Source organism: Scatophagus argus, chromosome 18 (genome assembly GCF_020382885.2).
Source record: "Scatophagus argus isolate fScaArg1 chromosome 18, fScaArg1.pri, whole genome shotgun sequence".
Taxonomy (NCBI): domain Eukaryota; kingdom Metazoa; phylum Chordata; class Actinopteri; family Scatophagidae; genus Scatophagus; species Scatophagus argus.
Window position 1 is genome coordinate 9497738 of NC_058510.1, and position 20058 is coordinate 9517795.

The following is a 20058-nucleotide window of genomic DNA, read 5'->3' on the forward strand; positions in this document are numbered from 1 at the left end:
CACATCTCTCCCACCTCTGGGGATTCACTGTGAAACCATGATATGAATGAGAGCTCTGTAAAAATAAACCGCCGGATTGTGTAGCAGCACACATCTGGATAGGATACGTGTGCTCAAGGGCTTTGAATCAGCCATCTTACTAAATATTGAAGTATTGACACAGTGATGTGGACGTGGGGTGATATCTTGTTAAAGAAAGGTTCGCTTTCTTTTTTTTTATTTTTGACATGTTTTAAAGGGTCATGTTTTCCATTTAGATCATTTTTAATTTGGAGATGAAACTGAAAAAAATCTGTTATACCAGTTAAAGTGTCAGCATCCTGGTGCTTTATATTGCTGAATTGTTTGTTCCGGAGGTCGCTGAGGTGAGCATATAGTTCAACTCTTTTTTTTTTTTCCCCCCATCTGTCAGGATAAAAGCTATATGAGGACTTGAACCTTGGGTCAATATTGAATTTGTGCTTATTGCTCTCTTTTTCTACGCATAAGTCTCAGCTTGTCCACAGTTCACTGTGAGGTTTTCTGCTTCTATCGCCTGTGTGTGGCATGTAAAAGCAGGTCAAAGTAAAACTCTACATTGTTGTGTGGGTCATGGGAATGAGTTTTTCACACACTGGGCATGCCTTATTCGTGAACATCTGTTGAGCTATGTGCATGATAAATTTAGGATGAACTCTTCATTTTCTTGCAAATGTGGTGAAAGCAGAACAAACAAAGCGGCAAAGCTCGTTTACATCATGCGTATAAGTCGCTGCCAGTTCTGGTTCTGCATGTGATGTTTAGATTTAAGCTGATGGAATGAGTTGATTTGATTTTTTTTTTTGTTTCATTCGTGATGCACTATGTTGCTTTTTTTATTTATTTATTTATTTTTTGAAAACAAAAATCTGCAGTGTGTGGTAGTAAAGTTATTCTTTAGCTCAGTAAAGATACCGGTATCACAAGGTATGGTCTGCAGCAAGTAAAAGTTCTGCATTCATTTTACTTGATTTTTTTTTCTTTAGTTAAAAGTACAAGTACTCTGAAAAATGACCATTGTGACTGATTATATTTACCTATATTACATTATTGGATTGTTAATATTGATGAATTAATAAGTAAGTAAGTGGCATTTTACTGTAACAGCTGGTTGAGCTGCAGCTACTTTTATCTACCTCATATACACCCAACAACCTTGGGCCCCTCCAAAAGGTCACAAAATAAACATGAAGTTATGTGACTGGTGGAGTAGAAGAAAACTCTGGTACACAAATTTGTATATTTTTGTTGTAATATTGATACAACATTGGGAATATTGGGATAATTTGACCTCTTTGAGCTACAAAAATCAGACCTTTTTGAAGATTAATTTTTGTATGATGAAGCCACCAACTACTCATGCAAGTCTGAAACGTGACAAGGACACTTGGACATTAAGGGTGAACTAATTTCAGAATTTGATGGTCAAAGGTTACTGTGACCTTTGTAGATATTTATTTTATAGTTCAGGGGAATCTAAAGCAAAAAAAAGGTTTAAGGTATAAGCTCATTAAATGTTTCTTCTTCAATCTTAATCTGAAGAGTAGCATACAAAAAGTAGTCTTAAGTACAACTTTAAAGCACATGCACTTCATTTATCATGTGCTTGAGTATGTATACTTAGTCAGCTTCTGGCACTGGAGCTTTGAATATATTATAGAGCATTTTTGTGCAGTTATAGTACTGCTGTGCAAAAACTGAAAACACCAAACTAAGCAGAGAAGAGTAACTGTATATCATCACATGCTTTCTGTTACTCCCTGCAGCACTGCAGAAAACTTAATATACAATTGACATGTTGGGTGTCCTGAGAACCATTTGTGGGAGCGTCAGATGATTTGTGGCCCCTGAGTTTTGCCACAGGTAGGGTTCGCCACAGGATCTTAGGCCTCTGCGCAGTAGTCATGGCAACATTTATTCTGCTGCGAAGTGGCTATAGCACAATCCTGTTAGCCAGAGTCGATCCACTCGCTGCGTCGCTCCAGTTGATCCTTATCACAACATCCCACCTGCAGGACGCGGCGCAGCAGGACGCGCCATCCTGCTGCAAGAAAACAGATTTCTTATCGCCCATGTGATCCCTGTCACACCACAGCGTGGAAAAAGAATAACTGATCAATGCACATGGCTATTGTTTCCAATTTTAAAGGTCATCTTCAGGAAGGCATGCATGAGAGGTCTCGATGTCCTGATTCCGTATTTGCAGAACCAGAACTCCCTCTGGTGTTGGTTTAAGTCAAAGAATTACAAATTCTTTCTGCAGGCTTCATTCTGAGCAGGTTTTGAATTTGTACAATAGCCACCCTGCTTTTGCTGGATATATCCAACGATGCAATGCACATAGGAAAAGTGGGAGCACAACTAGAAAACAGTCAAAATAAAAATCGTGTGAATTAAAGTCCACCACAAGCCCATTAAATGTAGACCGTATGTTTCTCACTGGAACATGCCAACTCCCATTTCACCAGCAAATACACTTAATACCTTTTTATTAAATTCCTTCAGAGTCTTCATTACATGTACAGCATTATGAGTCTGGATAGACATGGATATAAACTGTAACTTGACTGGTTGGCTGAGGCACACAACCACGTGGGGGTAATTGTAGTTTGTTGTTTGTGTTGCAGCCAGAGGCTCCTGCCGCCTCTTCGGTACATGGGCCTACTCACCCTGAAGAGGAAGATGATGGTGACCTGAACAAAGCTTTGGGCGTCCAGCGCTTCCAGCAGATCCTCAGCCCCGCTGCTGCGGTCCCTGATGAGCAGCACCACAACTACCATGAGGAAGACATTGAATGTAAGCACACTGTGGCCTGCTTGTCTTTCAGTGTATGTCAGCATTCAGCAAACCAGGGAATTAATCAGCTAGGAAGTTCATTCATGTGTCATATGTAAAAAAAAAAAAAAAAAAAAGAAAAGTCTTTAAATCCTGCATCCTCTCCCCAGACCACCGTCACTCCTCTCACCACATCCACCGACCTCTGTCCAAGCTTCCCCCCGAGGGACGCAGGAAGAAAAGCAGCAAGAAAAGGAGAAAGGACAAAGATCACAAAAGTATCCATGTTCTCAGCAGCGGACCCATAGAGGAGGGAGAAGATGAGGAGGAGGAGGAGGAGGAAGAGGGGACGGAGACAACTTCTGCACCAGCCGAGTTGGAGAAAGTCAGAGATGTGGAGGTATTGTTCGACTTGATACGAATCTAAATGTACTGAAACACGCCCATTTGTGTTGGTTTCTAATAGTCTAATCACAATGTTATTGGACAGAATTCTTTTTGGGCTTTCATTGTTTTTTGTGGCATGTTTAAACTTCAACTGGGGATCAGAAATATTTTGATTATCGATTAATCTACCGTTTGTTGTTTTGATTAATCATTTTGCCTCTGAAATGTAAGAAAATTTCCTGCATATTGCCTTTTCCTTTTGAGTCCGAGGTTATTCTTTTGTCTGACTAACAGTCCAAAACCCCAAAACACCCAGTTAAGTGTTATGTGAAACAAAGGAAGGCAGAAAATCTTCACATCTGAAGCCACCCGAAGTTTGGCATTTTTTTTGCTTAAAAAATATAAATTACTCTCAAGAATAGAGTTTGTGTGACAAAATATGTCCTGATAACAACATCTCAAGCACCTTTTACTGCATTATGTACTGCAGTTATTCAGCATATGATGAATCGATCCGTTTGTCCTTAGTGCTGCTGTGCTGGTCAGGCTGTAGTCTTGCTTGCTTTAGACCTTCGCTTACCCACCTGTTAATGCATGTGTGAGGGACAATCGCAGCGCCTGTCACTCCTGTGTTAAGATGTGAGTGAATGAGCGTTCAGCCTTCAATGATCTGACAACTCACCCGCTCACTCGCTGTTGAAGCATCGCCATATTTCCCGCTATGAATATTTCAGTATCGTCTTAATCATTCATCAGTGGCTTTCATGCTTGGTTGTTTTCATGCTTCAGAAAACAAGATCAGTTGTAACTTGATTATAATGTAAGTGAACGCTTTTCACTACAGCAGAATTAATAGAATATGACTGAGGTAAGTTGTTTTTAACTTTTTGTTTTAGTTTTTAGGTCTGTTTCACTTTCTTGTCACTTTTCCTTTATAGAAGTTTAAATATATTTCACAAAAGAAAAGGAAAAATTACAAATTTAACTTAGTAGGGTACACATTTATTGGTCTCATTGATTTTATGTCCTTATTGTCTTTAGATTTATCCAGGTAAGACAGTTAAGGTGATCCTTCTCTTCATACTTCTGAGACTGAGATGGGTCTCTTTACAAGGAACGTCACTGGTGTTGATCTTTTACCTTGTCCATCCATTTGGTTTAAGACTGTGAAGCCCTCATTCTATACTTGTTGGTTTAAATTTTGTGTTTATCGCCTGTTTTTACGGTAAACCGTGCTCTCACTCTGTATTCCCTCCCCAGTTTTTTGTTTCGGATGAAGACCATGTGGCCAGACAAGACAAAGAGAGCCCTCACTCAGGACGTAGGCTGGATATCGTACCGCACTCTGGGGTTGGAGGAGATACTGAAGATGCATCTTCCACAGAGTGAGTCAAGTCTGGTTCTTTGACTAAAGATAAAAACAAACCTGCTGTGATGATTGCATAATGCATGTTTTTGCCATGTTGCTGAAACGTTCTCACAGACAATCTGATTGGGTGAGACCACTCAGACACATGTTTGATTGGTCGGTGAGACACACACCGTACGTTACCATGTCTCAGGCATCCAGTGGGCCTGCTGGGCATGATCTGATGGAGCCGAGTAATCCACTCTCCAGATACCCATATATCACCTGTCGCTACACAACCACACAACACACCTCAGCAGCCCCAGCCTCCCCTTATGACATTTACTTTTCCACTTCCTGAGGGTTTAATCTGGACTGGGATAAAGCCGCGCATACACCTTTCGCTTGGTTTTAGTCGACCAGAGAGCAGCCTGGTAACAGAGGATTTGTTTCATAGAACAACCTGATAGAAGGGGAAAAGGACGGTGAGTCCATTATGTTCACATTAGCAGGGCTTTGAAGGCTTTATATTGACCAAGCATCTTTTCTCGCCATATCCGTGCACATTTGTAGAGTTTTTTTTGTGCATTTGAATTTCAGATGGATGTTGTAAGCTCATGGATGCAAGCGTAGGAGAAGCATTAGAGGAGTCTAATAGATGCATCAAAAGATTATAATCAACCAAAGAGTAGACATGTTATTTCTGTGGCAACTGAATCATCAAATATTAAGGAAAAAAAGAAATTAAATACAAAATTAGAGGACAAATGTTGGTAGTTAAGTGGCAGTATGTTGGTAAATAATCCTCTTTTTCTGTTCGTTTGCTTCCAGCTTCACATTTAAAATGTTTCCTAAATCGACTCAGTGAAAAAAAAACAAAAACGGCAACATTCTTCTGTCATTTGTTCGTTTCTGAGCCGCGGCTTTCTCTCTCGTTTTTCTGCTTTCATCCAGTAAGCCCGCTTCACTCGACACCTCCAGTCCCACTGCACAGTCAGCGCCACCAGAGCACGCACCACTCACCCGGGTGTCCTCCGCCAGCCGCGGCTACGACCTGCAAGAGCGCCGGCGAACAGGCAACATGACGGGTGCTGAGCAGGCCAAGTACCAGCGCATCCCCACTGACGAGAGCGAGGCTCAGACGCTGGCCTCTGCTGACCTGGACGGCATCAAGAGTGAGTACGGACGAATTCTCGCTCGGCGGATTTTATGTACTTTAAACTAGCGTGGATGACTCAAAAGAAGCTGTAAGAAATATTTTTGCATTACGACAATGGATCACTTGACTACTTACATGTTGCTTGGGTGATGAGCCCCACAGAGAATTATTAAGTCTGCAGTTGTGGTCAGCTCTAAACAAAGTTTTAGCACATTTCAGCTCATGTTGCTCATTGGTTCTCTCTCTCTCTCTCTCTCTCTCTCTCTCTCTCTCTCTCTCTCTCTCTCTCTCTCTCTCTGGTGAACACAGTGGAGCATTTATCAGCTAAAGAGCACAATATTTCACTCAGGAATTGGTAGAGACTAAAAAACAGGCTACTAGGTTACTGGCCTGACATTCATGTGGTGGACACAAACATGACTTCAAATGAATGATAATGTTGCTCAGTGCCTGCCAAATATGTAAACAGACGGCTGTTTGCTAACACAGTCGCCGTATTAACTTTCTAAAGTGGTAATGTGTCAGTCGTGTCAGTCGTGTTTTTGCAGGCTTTCCTGGCTTTCCCCAAAAGGTTCAAATCTGTACCGTTCTTCCTCGCCGTGAACCTACTGCCATTTCCATTATTAAAAGACATATATTATCCACTTTCTCCATTAGGTAACATAAGTGAGTCGATGTCCATCACATGGATCACTTTGATGATTGACTTGCTGCAGACAGATCAGTCTGTGACCATTTATGGATAATTTTTACTACAGCAGAAAACATTTTTTTTAGAAAATAACATTCTTCATCATTTCTTGTTATTTTTCTCAGATATTTTCCCAAAATATTTAATTCTATGGACAAGAACAGAAATATGTTAGTGGTTTGCACCAGTATCTCCAGAGTTTCTCAGGCATGTGTGGCTTACTGATGGTGTTTTGTGTGTATTTTCAACCCCTCAGTTTTTAGAAATAAATCACTTTAATTATGTGATTAAACAGTAACAGCAATAAAGCCTTAGATTTTTTGATGCTCAGGTTATCCCAGAGACATCAGGGCTAGAGCTGGGGCCAACTTCGAGTTCCTTCTACATTGCGGTCGGCTCCCTGCTACCCTGCGATATTCGCCGCTGCCCCCCCCCCCCCCTCGGCCCAGCATGGGGTTGCGTTCAGGGCTGGGGAGATTTACATCAGGAAGCCGACCCCTCAGCAGAGAGCAGCAGCTTATCAGAGAGTGTGGCAGACAGGCTTGCATTATTAAATTAGCTGTTCCTGCTGTCAGCTGAGGCCCCTGGACTCGAGGCCCAAGCCAACATGGTGACTTATTGTGAAACCTGGGACGTCAGTTCATAACCTTTAATCATTAGTGGAATGAAACAAGGGGAAGAACGAAGTGGACTTGAAGGCAAAATGGAAAGGTTGTGAATGGAGGTGTGGTTTTGATTTTGTTAAGATATTTGGTCAGTTTGGGGCTTAGTGACGCAGAGACGAGCCTCCCAGCAGGTTCATCACCAGTTGTTCACCGTGTCTTCTTTTATCTGCTTCCCGCCATCGTAAATCATCCTGGGAAAGTCTCTCTGTCTCTGGCCGCCGCTCAACAATAGGAATTATTAGATCGCTGTCCCTCCCCTTTTGTCCGACCCGAGCGAATTAACACCTCTGCTCACTGATGCATTCTGATAGTTTCAGCACCCGTGGGGTCAGGCGACGGTCAAAAAATGGCAACTTTTTCCAAACTTGTCGAAACTTGCACAAGTCGCACTCTGCAGTTTGAGCTGGGGGCACGTAGTCAGACGGTCATGCCAGCTCTTACCTGACACCCACCACCAATCCTCCTCATTCCTTCAAGAGCAGCATGCTGGTCAGGCCTCATTTTACTCCGGGGTCTGCCTCCAATTTCACTCAGGCGTCATGGAGCGACCTGACAGCAGACGGAAAAGCCAGAGTGAACAGGATAGCAGCTGAAAATCTCAGTTGTAGTCATTTTTTTGTGTACATGCAGTGACTGTCTGGTTTTTATGAGTTGGCACATTGATGAGCTGCAAGAGCTTCACAGTTTTTTTTCATGTGACATACAATCCCTAAAGGTAAGACAGTTGGTGTTCTTAAAGGGATTCTCATTTATTTCTGTACCTGTATGACTTTCTTACTGTAAGATCATTACTTTTCAATGTGATTATTATATGGGAAGAGTAGTTCAGATGCTTGTTGCAGCTTTTAACATTACAGCAAGATTTTGTTTTGCATTTTACTCATATTTCTGTGGTAGCAGTTTCCATTTTCCAGCTGGTCCACTGATCTTTGAACTCACTCGCGGTGTCATGCCGTATCTGTGCCATCTGGCGTCTCTCCACACATCCTTTTCAATGCGTGTAGGCTGGCAGCAGTACAGGCGTTGAAACTCAACTCCCTGCTGAGGGACCACAGACACAAAAGCAAAGTGGCCTGGCCCTCTGTGACTTGGTGGGCTGAGATTTGAATTTGGGGTGCACAGTCAATGCGTGCATCCTGAGGACCACAGACCTACAGAATAAGAAAAGCGTACCATCTGTGCTGGAATTTCATTTCCACTACTTACATATTGTTTATTTATTGAACTGTACATGCTTTTTTTTGGTTAGCGTTTTTGGTTAGCATTGGTTTTGAGCTCAAAGACATTTCCCATCCGTCCCCTCTAGTCTGCATTTTTAAAGACAACTCACCCTTCTTCTTCTCCACCAGGTCACCGCTTCGAAGATGTTCCCGGCGTGCGCCGACACCTGGTCAGAAAGAGCACCAAGGGACAAGTGGTGCACATTGGCAAGGACCACAAAGAGCCGACCACTCGCAGCCGTAAACACGACCGAACCCCACATGAGGTGAGGCGCTACGGGACTCGTTTGTCATCATCCTTTCTAACATCAAAACAGGAACCGTCAGCCTTATCAGTACCTTAATTTACTTTGTATGTACATGTGCACAATTGATCCTTGATTAAGAAATTTGTCTTTGAGGAATAAAATATATGAATATTGAGGCTGCAGTTCATGGTTGTTTAAGTCATTAAGTTTTCAGCCTATAAAATGTCAGAATGTTGTCAGGAAATCACATCATTGCGGAGCCAGCTTGATGTCTTAAAATAGCTGGGGTTTTTTTTCAATCAACTGTCCAAATCCCCAAGCTACTCGGTTTCAATTGGTCAAAAGTTGGTTGTTTTCTTGTGCTGCTAATGATTCCTTTACCTCGGGAATGTTAGCTAAAAGAAGAGCAATAAAGCAGGCTTACATTTGCAATGATTAGTCTGTAAAATGCTGCACTATAAATGAAAAAAACTCATCTTAAACCTGGCTGACCTTTTCAAATTTAGTTTGAGAAATTCAAGAAAGTTTGGGCAGGAATAAAAAAATTGCTCTGTTGTAATCTTTAGTTTCTACTTTAGAAACTTTTGCCTCCAAAAAGACCATAAATCATATCAAATCACAGTAAAATGTTCCCTTTTTTTGCCCCTCTATCAAATATAGCGCTGCCTCGTCTCTTTGTGGATGGGACAGGGAGGGAAGGAGACAATTAAAAATGAATGAATGAGTTCTTTCCTTTCACACACGGAAAGGAAAAAAGCTGGGGAGACAGGAGCTTAGGTAACCAGACACTGAGGGAGGGAGAAAGGGAGGGAGAGCTATGTTTTATTAACATACTCACACACATTCTCCTATGCAGCCCTGAGCCCCTGGCAGCCCAAGTAAACAACAGGTCCCTGTCAGGTGTGTGTGTGTGTGATGAGGGAGAGTTACCTGTAGGCATGTGTGTCAAAGTGAGGGTCCCATCCTTTGTGCCGCTATCGCTTGTATCAGTATTTGAGTCCTCTCCTGCGCCGTCTCACTCCCCCAGTCGTTACCGGTGATTCTGTACCGTTCTGCCTCGCGGCCAGACGGCGTCCTGCTGGACGTGGATTCCATTCAAATGGCTGAGCCATACAAGAAGGTGAGGCTGGGTGGCCGACCAGAGTCAGGTTTGACCCGTGTGAGCGTGATTTCACAGGCATGCGGCAGGTGTATTTTGGCACAGGATGATGAACTAAGGAGAGTGTTTTCCAGCCTGTTGTTTGGTCTTCGTCGCTGACCAGCATGGTGTTCAGTTAATAACCCTCAAACAGATTATCTGATGCTGAGAGATGCTCACCAGGTTATGGTGTATGGCTGTTTTCAGTGTTTTTATGGAACTTTTTCTTTGTTGAACATCTGCTTTAGCATAATAACCTGTGTTGTAAGAATTTGACTAAATCACTTGGTATCCTGGTAAGCATGGAGTCTGTTTTCTGTTGTTGACCAGCTAAGATTTTGCTGAAGTCTGAGTGTGTCAACTGGATACAAAGAAACACAGAAGCTGAAGGTGCGTGTCGTTTTGTGTGGATGTTTCCTGTCTCACCCACACCTGCATGTGCTCCTGTGCGACGTCGTTTCCACAGGTGTTTGTGGAGCTGAATGAGCTGACTATGGACAAGAACCAAGAGATGCAGTGGAAGGAAACGGCTCGTTGGATCAAGTTTGAGGAAGACGTGGAGGAGGAGACGGATCGATGGGGGAAACCTCACGTGGCCTCGCTGTCTTTCCGCAGTTTGCTGGAGCTCCGAAAGACCATCTCACATGGTAGGAGACAGAAACATGGTTAATATTATAAATATATAATATAAACGTCTGTGGCGCTGTGCGTAGAGTGCTCGGCTAAGTATGTGTGGGTCCACAGGTGCAGTGCTGCTGGATCTGGACCAGAAGACCCTGCCTGGCATCGCTCACCAGGTCGTGGAGCAGATGATCATTTCTGACCAGATCAAAGCTGAGGACCGAGCCAACGTCCTGAGGGCCCTGCTGCTGAAACACAGGTGACTGCAACAAGCATGCAGTGAACTCTCTTCAGAGGGATATTAAGTGAGCTGTCGAGAGAATTTCAGCTGTACTGGCTTTGTTTCTTTCTACCACGAAACTGGCAGAGCCCTCTTTAAGGTTATAATGCAAGGTTTACCGCAATCCTACTACTGCCTTGTCAATTGCTCTTTTAGTTTGTGACACTGCAGTGACCAGTTGTTTTGTTGAAAGTGCAGATAGCACCTGGCAAAGCAGTTATGGCATCACTGGTCACTTACATTACCAGCTACCAACCTGTGAGTCAGGACCCCTGAAGAAAGTTAAATCTGAGGGTTTGTAAGATTAGGTGAAAAGAACTTCTCCATACACTCTCCACCAGCTCAGTCACGTGGTCTTTGGGTTTGTGAGGAAAAGAAGGAAAAATCACTTTTACTCCAACGCTAAGGACATAACCTGCAAGTAGACATCTCTTAATGTTAAATTTCATTACAGTGGGCATGTTGACACAAGACTACACTTTCAAAGCTAACCATAGTTCATGCTGTTAATTGCCAATAATGGCAAATGTTGTTTGCTTGTAACGGAATTTAATTATTGTTTTTTACTCCAACTGTTGCACACTTCCTGCTCCTAGGTTGCTTCATGCCTTGTCACTGCCTCTCTTCCTCCTGCTCACCCTCTCTCTGCCTCTCCCTGCCTCCCCTAGTCACCCGAGCGATGAGAAGGAGCACAGTAGCCCTTTCCCCAGGAACATCTCGGCAGCCAGCCTGGGCAGTCTGATAACACATCACCACAGTGCCAATCACACCCACCAGCCAGAGCCGTCTGTGACCGACCCGCTCATGGGCACCACCCACACCACAGGGAACACCGACACACGCATCGACATGGAGAAGAACGAGATGCAGGTGAGTCTGGAAGTGAAGTGTTTTCCAAAAGTCTCAGCGTTTCAACCATTATCCCGATGTCACTTCTTGTGTTGCTTTTCCCTATGCAGCAGAAGGAGCCGACTTTGCTGTCCGGTATGCATCGTTCAAAGTCCAAACATGAACTGAAGCTGCTGGAGAAGATTCCTGAAAACGCTGAGGCCACTGTTGTCCTCGTGGGTGAGTTATCTCCCACTGAAGCCTTGTAAACCACGATCACTTCACTCAAAATATCAGTCTGAAATCGCTTCCCTCATTTTTCAATGTTATGGTGTGCTGTCTTGCTGATTGTTGACTGTCATGTCCCACTGTCCCCCAGGCAGTGTGGACTTCCTGGAGCAGCCCACCATGGCGTTTGTGCGGCTGCAGGAAGCCGTGGAGCTGGAGTCCGTCCTTGAGGTCCCCGTGCCGGTAAGGTTCCTCTTCGTTCTGCTGGGACCCGCCACCACGAGCATGGACTACCACCAGATAGGACGCTCTATCTCCACACTCATGTCTGACAAGGTGAGCGAGGCGTAGACATCAGGGGATTGCAATAACAGCTACTGATCCAATGTTAAGGCCTGCAAAACAAGAGGCAAACTACAGAGAACCATACTGTAGATGGACCTTATTTTATTAGTTAAAATTTTAAAATCTTACTCGCCATCCAGCAATTCCACGAGGCAGCCTACCTGGCGGACGACAGGCAGGACCTGCTGAACGCCATCAACAGCTTTTTGGACTGCAGCATCGTGCTGCCGCCTTCAGAGATGGGAGGGGATGAGCTGCTGCGCTCTGTCGCTCGCTTTCAGAGGGAGATGCTGCGTAAGAGGGAGGAGCAGGAGGTCAAGCTGTTGGCCAAGGAGCCTAAAAGCCTTAAAGAGAAAGGTGAGGATCTCCACATACACATATCTGTGAATCAAAAGAAATTTCACGATGTGACTTCCCGTCAATGTAATTAACAACCTGCTCTTTCAGAGGCCCTCCTCACACCCATGAAAAAGTCAGACGACCCGTTGGAGCGCACCAGACGCCCTTTTGGTGGGATGATACAAGACGTGCGACGCCGTTACCCAAAGTACCTCAGCGACTTCAAGGACGCCCTGAACAGTCAGTGCATGGCTGCCATTATCTTTATCTACTTTGCTGCCCTGTCTCCAGCCATAACATTCGGAGGCCTACTGGGTGAGTTGCACATGGGAAAGTGAGAGTCAAGTTACTGTGGATTCAAAGCTTATCGTCTCACATTTCAAATCCTTTTCGTGTTTCTGTATTGATGGTTCGCTCAACGATCTATAGATGTCAAGTCAAGTCAAGTCAACTTTATTTGTATAGCCCATTTTTACAAGCAGTTTGTCTCAAAGGGCTTAACATAACATCAGCAACATCCTCTGCCCTTCGACCCTCACATCGACTAAGGAAAAACTCCCAGAAAAACCTTTAACAGGAAAAAATGGAAGAAACCTCAGGGTGAGCAACAGAGGAGGGATCCCTCACCCAGGACGGGCAGACGTGCAATGGATGTTGTACACAGATGAGCCTTGAAACTTTGCCTGTGTTCATTATGGTGTTAATTTGTTGTGTCTGTTTGTTGCTAGGTGAGAAGACGGACGGTCTGATTGGTGTTTCTGAGCTGATTGTGTCGACAGCAGTGCAAGGTGTGATCTTCTGCTTGCTCGGAGCACAGCCGCTACTCGTTGTGGGCTTCTCTGGCCCCCTGCTGGTCTTTGAAGAAGCTTTTTATAGTGTAAGTTGATAAAGAATAAATTAGTTCACTAAGAATAACAACATAACAAAAGCTTGTGGTTTTAAGCTTCTAATTTGTATGGCTGTAGTTTTAAAGCCTGTGAAAACTTTTTGGTATTTCTCTCTAACTGTAAATAATTCTAACTGAAAAAAACAAATCAAAATTATGTGAAAGAGGTAGTTAAACATTTGGGCAAGAATGTTTTTTTTGCTTTCTCGTTGAGTCATAAGATGCCATTTACATGTCATGTGGTTAGCATATGCAATTATAGAGAATCAATTCCTCAATTCAGTTTATTATTGCTGTTGTCAAAACTTTCCAGTGGATGACAAGAGTTTCTTTGCTTCGTGTCCTCGCAGTTCTGCAAAGCAAACGATATGGAGTACTTGACGGGCCGCGTCTGGATCGGGTTTTGGCTTATCATCATCGTAATAGTCACAGTTGCCTTCGAGGGAAGCTTCCTGGTCCGCTTCGTCTCCCGCTTCACCCAGGAGATCTTCTCCTTCCTCATTTCCCTCATCTTCATCTGCGAGACCTTCATCAAGCTCATCAAGGTACGCCAGAGACTTGACAACTCCTGATTACATGAAGTTTTTGTTGACACGCTGCTGGTCCACGACACTAAAGTGAATAGACAGTTTTGGATGGTATTCAAACTTCAGGGTCGAAATGAGTATGTCTTCCTAACAACTGCACCTGAAATCATTCTGAGATTGATTGACCTTGAAACATAAATGGATTAAGAGTTTAACTATTATCCAGGCTTATGACTCTGGAAGGTTTGCTATTTTTAAGTTTTATGGCACAGACTTGAAAGGCGTTTGGCTACAGGAAAATCTCATTTTCCAGAAAGTGTGGTTTGTGATACCTCAAAGAATGATAAATAATAATCCCTTGAAGGAAGGTACTAGTGTGCACGTGTATGTGTGTGTGCGCACATATTTGTGTGTGTATTCTGTTGTGAAATAATCGGCATTAATATGAACCCTCTGTGTCGTCGGGCAGATTTTCAAGGAGCACCCGCTGAAGCGCTGTTCCCTCGATAACAGCACAGAAGGGGGCGCCTCAGCAGAGAACATCACACTGATGCTGAGCAACAACACCCAGCCGGTGACGGTGTCGGTCCGAGGCGAGCCCAACACTGCGCTGCTCTCTCTGGTTCTCATGGCGGGAACATTTTTCATCGCTTTTTACCTGCGCAAGTTCAAGAACAGCGCGTTCTTCCCTGGCAGGGTGAGGAGCTCATTTCACTTTAACGCATAAATCCTGCAACATTAACAATTAGTGAGCTTGAGAAGTACTGCACATTTTTGTTTTTTACCATCAAACAGGACCAAACCAGAGCATGCGATGCTAAGCTAACCAGCTGCAGGCTATCGCTTCATATTTAGCACAGAGATAAAAACAAAATGTCTACACTGGCTTCAGACTTAGATTATTGAAATTAGAAACATTAGTTGACAAAACCATATTTAACCATATTGCATGATTTTCTTTGTTCTCTGTGTTTTAAAAAATAACTTTTTAAAAAATGTTTAAAAGTTTGTGATTATCCTCGGATATAATTTATGAAACTGCCAGTTCTCAACATTGTGTGACGTTCAGTTTCGCAGGATTATTGGAGATTTTGGTGTACCAATTGCCATCCTCATCATGGTCCTGGTGGATTACAGCATAAACGACACGTACACACAGGTAAGACTGAAACGCTGTCACTCATTCTTATGTAAGTGTTGACATTCGGCTTCATGTTTGCATTAATGCAGACTGACAACACAGACGTTCGCTTTCACTGTCACTCTCACTTCTGTCCTCGTCCTCCTCTTCTATCCAGAAACTGAGCGTTCCTCGAGGTTTCTCTGTGACGAGTCCCAGTAAGCGTGGCTGGATCATCAGTCCTCTGGGCTCCGACGGTGGATTCCCCATCTGGATGATGTTTGCCTGCTGTTTGCCTGCTCTGCTGGTTTTCATCCTCATCTTCATGGAGACTCAGATCACCACGTGAGTCACAGCTCGAGTATCAACATAACTATTCCACATTATGACAGAGCTGTGTATCATAATGATATTTTAGGAGTAAGTTTGTTTTCTTCTGTCGACTAGAAAGGGTGATAAAACGTTTAAAGGTTTTTCAGACAGTTTGATAACAGTAATAAACTTTTCTTCATAGCACCTTACATATTTTAAAAGGCAGCTTACAGGATTTTATTGCATTCATTAGAAAGATTTGTTTTTGAGGACTTTTCATTATGTTTATGTTGTTCACGTGTCTTCCCGCTCCACACAGCCTGATAGTGAGTAAGAAGGAGCGGATGCTGGTGAAGGGATCTGGTTTCCATCTGGACCTGCTGCTCATCGTGGTGCTGGGCGGCAGCTCAGCTCTATTCGGCCTGCCGTGGATGGCTGCCGCAACCGTTCGCTCTGTAACCCACGTCAACGCCCTGACTGTCATGAGTAAGGCGGTTGCCCCCGGAGACAAGCCTCGCATCCAGGAGGTGAAGGAGCAGAGGGTCACCGGGCTCCTGGTGGCCATCTTGGTTGGTTAGTATCACACACTGCTGCTCTCTGTGGAAACCAAATGCAAAAAATGCAGTGTTTAAAGTTGAATATTTTTTGCCTTGTAAAATGGAATCTTAGCATTTAATGTCCCATTTCTTCCTCTCCTCAGGTTTGTCCATCGTGATAGGCGACCTGCTGCGGCAGATCCCGCTGGCGGTGCTGTTTGGGATCTTCCTCTACATGGGTGTGATGTCCCTTAATGGCATCCAGCTAACAGAGCGGATGATGCTGCTACTCATGCCACCAAAGTATCACCCTGACCACACTTATGTACGCAAGGTGAGTGGAGCGTTTATTTGGGAAGTGTTGGTTCGGTCTCCTCGTCATAGGTCAAATTATGAAATGTGAGAAGGTCACCAGTTGCTGTTTCCTGCAACTAACAACAATTTACATGATTTTGCTACAGAATGTTTTTAAATGCATTAACAGCTTAAAAGCTCTAAGATATTCCCAGTGAAGGTTTGGCACTTTAAGCAGTCTTGACTACATATATTGTCAACCTTAGGATTACAGGATTTGATTTGTCAGCAGTAATGCTTTTATCCTTGTAACAACATTCACCTTCATCTTCGGTTTTTATCTGGTCTCACACTACTGCTGAATGATCTGCGTTTCCTTCCAGGTCCGCACGCTCCGTATGCATCTGTTCACCTGCATCCAGCTGGTGTGTTTGGCGGTCCTGTGGGCTGTAATGTCGACCCAGGCGTCGCTGGCTTTCCCCTTCGTCCTCATCCTCACAGTCCCTGTCAAGATGTTCCTGCTGCGCCGCATCTTCACAGCCAGAGAGATGGCATGCGTAAGTTAGCCACGGGGGGGCGCTCTATGCTGCTTTATGCGCCCACAATTTGGACGACAGAAGATCATTTTCAAAGGCAGTGTTCAATTAAATTCTGAATTACATGCAGACTTGAAGAAAATCATTTAATAAAGCTGCACAGGATCTGTAACTGCATGACTGCACTGATGATAATTTTACTTTAGTTGTGTAATAGCAACACAGAAGGAGAAACATATTCTGTACTTGTGAACTTGTGTACTTGTGTTTACACTGAAGTTTTGGAAAGTATAGCACCAAACATTCAATTTATGTTACGTTTATGTTGTGCTTATTTATTTATTTTTTCATATGTAATAATCCCTTTTTCTGTTCAAACTGTGATGCCTGATTGTTGGTTTGGAAGATGAAGATACAAAGAAGACGTTTGTTGTTGTTGTAACAAAATGTTTTAAGTTCAGATTGTTAATCCTGATGTCTCCTCCCCTCCTCCAGCTGGATGCGGACGACGCAGAGCCAAAGTTTGACGAGCGCGAGTGTCAGGATGAGTACTCGGAGATGCACATGCCCGTGTAACCCGGAACAAGTTGTCCTGTTACCGCCCAACCACCTCTCACCGGACACCTCCAGCGACCAATAAGCCCTTCAGACCTGAAACACTCACGGCTTGATGCCACATCTCTGCCTGCTCGCTGAGACATGAACGTACAGCACGTTGGAGGTCTGGTTGGTTGTTACTGTGGTCAAACTTTAGCTATAAAAGTTGCTTTTTATCACATTGCTGAGTGAAATCCAACTGAGGGGATCAAACAGATAGCAGGTGTTCACTCTGTTCACTACTTTTTTTAAAAAAATATATTTTTCAGGGGACAAGAGATTCCAAATCAAGTAATGTGATCTCGAGCTCAAAATTAAATTACAGTAGATGATAGATTTGCAAGACTGATTAATTTTTAGCCCTGAAAGGTTGCTCTGATTCACATTGAATATGTGGAGGATATATGGGATTTATTCTTTTACATTAACATGCAGAGTTATTGCGGTTCAAGTTTGTCGCTTTTCATGTTTTAAGCTCACCAAGCGCCTTATGAAGGAAATAAAAAGGTATAAGGTATACTACTAAGGTATGCTACTATACTATAATACTTTTTTTTCATTCTGCCTTTTCTTTTTTAAGACGGCTGATCACTTTACCCGTCGCCCCGAAGCTTGTAGCACTTTTGTAAGACACCGAATCTGAACAATGACTGTATTTTATGTAATCCTTTTTATCTCTTTAGGGTCCTCTTGAATCCCATAAATATCAATGTAGCTTCTCCTGTGACTGATTTTTAGCCTGTGCTTCTTTAACCAAACATGTTGGGGCTCAAATGCAGCAAGTTGGGCTTTTATGTTAAATTATGTATCTGCAATGAATTAAAATCACCAACAGAGGGAGATCTTGCAGCACTGTGATGATGATGTACCGAAAAAGAAAAACGGTACACGAAAATGCAATATTTCATTACACTAATGCCATGACATCATGTTTGTCACGTTTTAGTAGAAACTTAACATTATAAATATACTCTAAATGTCTCCACGCACATGTTTAGGGCACTAATGTATTAATGTGGAGTTTGTTTTGAGGTCTCACTTGATCTATGGGAATCACTGTTTATTGGCTTCTCTGTGTATGTGCCAAATGTCTCATGTAAATAGTTTGTGATCAGAACAGTAAGCTGCAGTTCAGCCATCTCACATCTCCTAACATTGCTGTTAGCCTAAATTAGCAAAATTTCATAGTATAACATTCCTTCTCTTATCATAATTTTGCTCCTTTTTTTTGGCGTCTGCTAATTGTTAAACAGTTTATTCACCCTCATGTGAATTTGGTCGACCAAATTTCCACTCAAGCTGTTTAGACAATCTCAATATTCATACATGACAGGGGAAGGGAAGGATTTTAAAAATATATATATATATGGTTGTCCTTTTTTTGTTGTTTTGTTTTGTTTCTTGTTTTGTGTCATGTTGTATCAGTGTGACATGGATTGGTTAAAGCTTTGACTGTGTCAAATAACTTACATTTTTGGTCCTCTGTTACTCCTAAGCGTGTATTTCAGACACTACTTTCCCTTCATAACTGTCCCATCACAGCCCAAAGGTCGTTGTGATCTTGTGCCTGTTCGGTGTCACAAAATCTCAAATGTCCCGAGGGACCATGAAGTGATCAGCAAGTGTCTGTGGTGTTTCTAAGGACGACACATGTGTTACAATAGTTTGCACTTTCAAGACAGTCACAAATCAAACATTTCTTCATTATTTATCTGTTGTAATATGAGGCATTACTGCTATTATTGCTGTATTCAGAGGATGTCACATAACCATTTGGCTGCTTCATGGCCGAGGACAATGAAGGGGATGTTAATGAGAAGTAGGCAGTGGAGTGCAGGGTCAGTTTTATGTTTGCTTATCGTGCCTGTGGATGGAGTGAAGGTAGTTTGCATATGCCAAAGTATCTGTCAAAGTCGTGAAGTGCTGATACAATAAATTGTTCCATTTCAAAAGCAATACAAAGTCTGAGAGGATTTTGCTGATATTCCCTTGTACATTAATGGTTGAAATATTGATGACAAATTAAAGTTATTTTCTATTTATCCTGGCTGTTGTTCTGTCATGTTTTTTTGTTTGTTTGTTTTTGATGTAAGAAAATACATAAACATAGACAAAACAAAAGCTGATGAAAGAAATATCTTTACTTTAATTTGAAAAAAGTCGTGCAACATTTAGAAAATCATGACACCAATTCAGAAAATGGAACCAAATACAGAAATTAAATAAATACAGATTATTCCAGGCATTTAAATGTTTAATGGACAAACCCAGTATGGAAACAATTACAGAAACACACTTTAACAGAAATTTGTCACAAAACCAAGAAGTGATGAACACTAAACTGCTGCTGTTTTGTAACTTCCTGTTTATTTCTTATATTTCGATGTGTTATGCGAGTTTGCTTTTGCTTTCCGGTTCTGTATTTGGTTGTCAAATTGCCGAGAATGTTTTCTTCATTTTCCTTTGTTGTCTCTGTTTTCTAAGTTGCAGCTCATTGAGCTCTCGGGCCAACACACCAAAGCCCTCATTTTGAAATGTGTGTTGTGAATCAGCGTTGTCAAAGAAAGACAGTCAGTCGAGGCCTGGAAAGCAATTAACGTTCTATGTATCCGGGCTGTTTTCTCCCAGGAAAAAGAGGGCTGGATCTTCTTTCCTGTTCAGGAAAACAGCAGAGTTCAACAATCCACCCAACCACACATCACAGTCACAGGGAGAACAATGGCTGCTTTATTGCTGCTTCTGCTGTTTAGCCCTGGGGCCTTATTCTTTACTTCTAATGCACAGGAGAGTAATTACGACAAACTTTCTGAATCGTACAAGAAAGGAGTGGATCTGGCCCTGGAGAAGCTCCACTCTCATGCTGGAATCCAGCATCATTTTCTCTTCTTCAGGAGTCTCCTGCAGTCCGACATTGAGGTAACGTACAGCATGTCTGCTTTTTCAGAATCTGTGTTTATCTT

At 42.8% G+C, this 20058-nt stretch overlaps 1 protein-coding gene across 2 annotated transcripts in view; it reads left to right on the plus strand.

The window, feature by feature from the left end:
* slc4a2b (solute carrier family 4 member 2b) overlaps nt 1-19145 on the plus strand; it is a 30866-nt gene extending 11721 nt beyond the window's left edge. The window contains exons 3-24 of one of the 2 annotated variants that reach the window (XM_046370680.1): nt 2646-2814; nt 2964-3193; nt 4441-4565; nt 5483-5703; nt 8393-8529; nt 9539-9631; nt 10116-10296; nt 10394-10529; nt 11219-11420; nt 11510-11618; nt 11758-11942; nt 12092-12308; nt 12399-12605; nt 13019-13167; nt 13527-13721; nt 14173-14400; nt 14773-14862; nt 15002-15168; nt 15455-15708; nt 15836-16005; nt 16349-16522; nt 16997-19145. In XM_046370680.1, coding sequence (XP_046226636.1) covers nt 2646-2814; nt 2964-3193; nt 4441-4565; nt 5483-5703; nt 8393-8529; nt 9539-9631; nt 10116-10296; nt 10394-10529; nt 11219-11420; nt 11510-11618; nt 11758-11942; nt 12092-12308; nt 12399-12605; nt 13019-13167; nt 13527-13721; nt 14173-14400; nt 14773-14862; nt 15002-15168; nt 15455-15708; nt 15836-16005; nt 16349-16522; nt 16997-17077 — 3720 coding nt within the window. In that variant the 3' untranslated portion in view covers nt 17078-19145. The remainder of the gene's footprint in view (nt 1-2645; nt 2815-2963; nt 3194-4440; nt 4566-5482; nt 5704-8392; nt 8530-9538; nt 9632-10115; nt 10297-10393; nt 10530-11218; nt 11421-11509; nt 11619-11757; nt 11943-12091; nt 12309-12398; nt 12606-13018; nt 13168-13526; nt 13722-14172; nt 14401-14772; nt 14863-15001; nt 15169-15454; nt 15709-15835; nt 16006-16348; nt 16523-16996) is intronic. The other variant, XM_046370679.1, reaches the window with a different exon arrangement.
* Nucleotides 19146-20058: the final 913 nt, after the last annotated feature.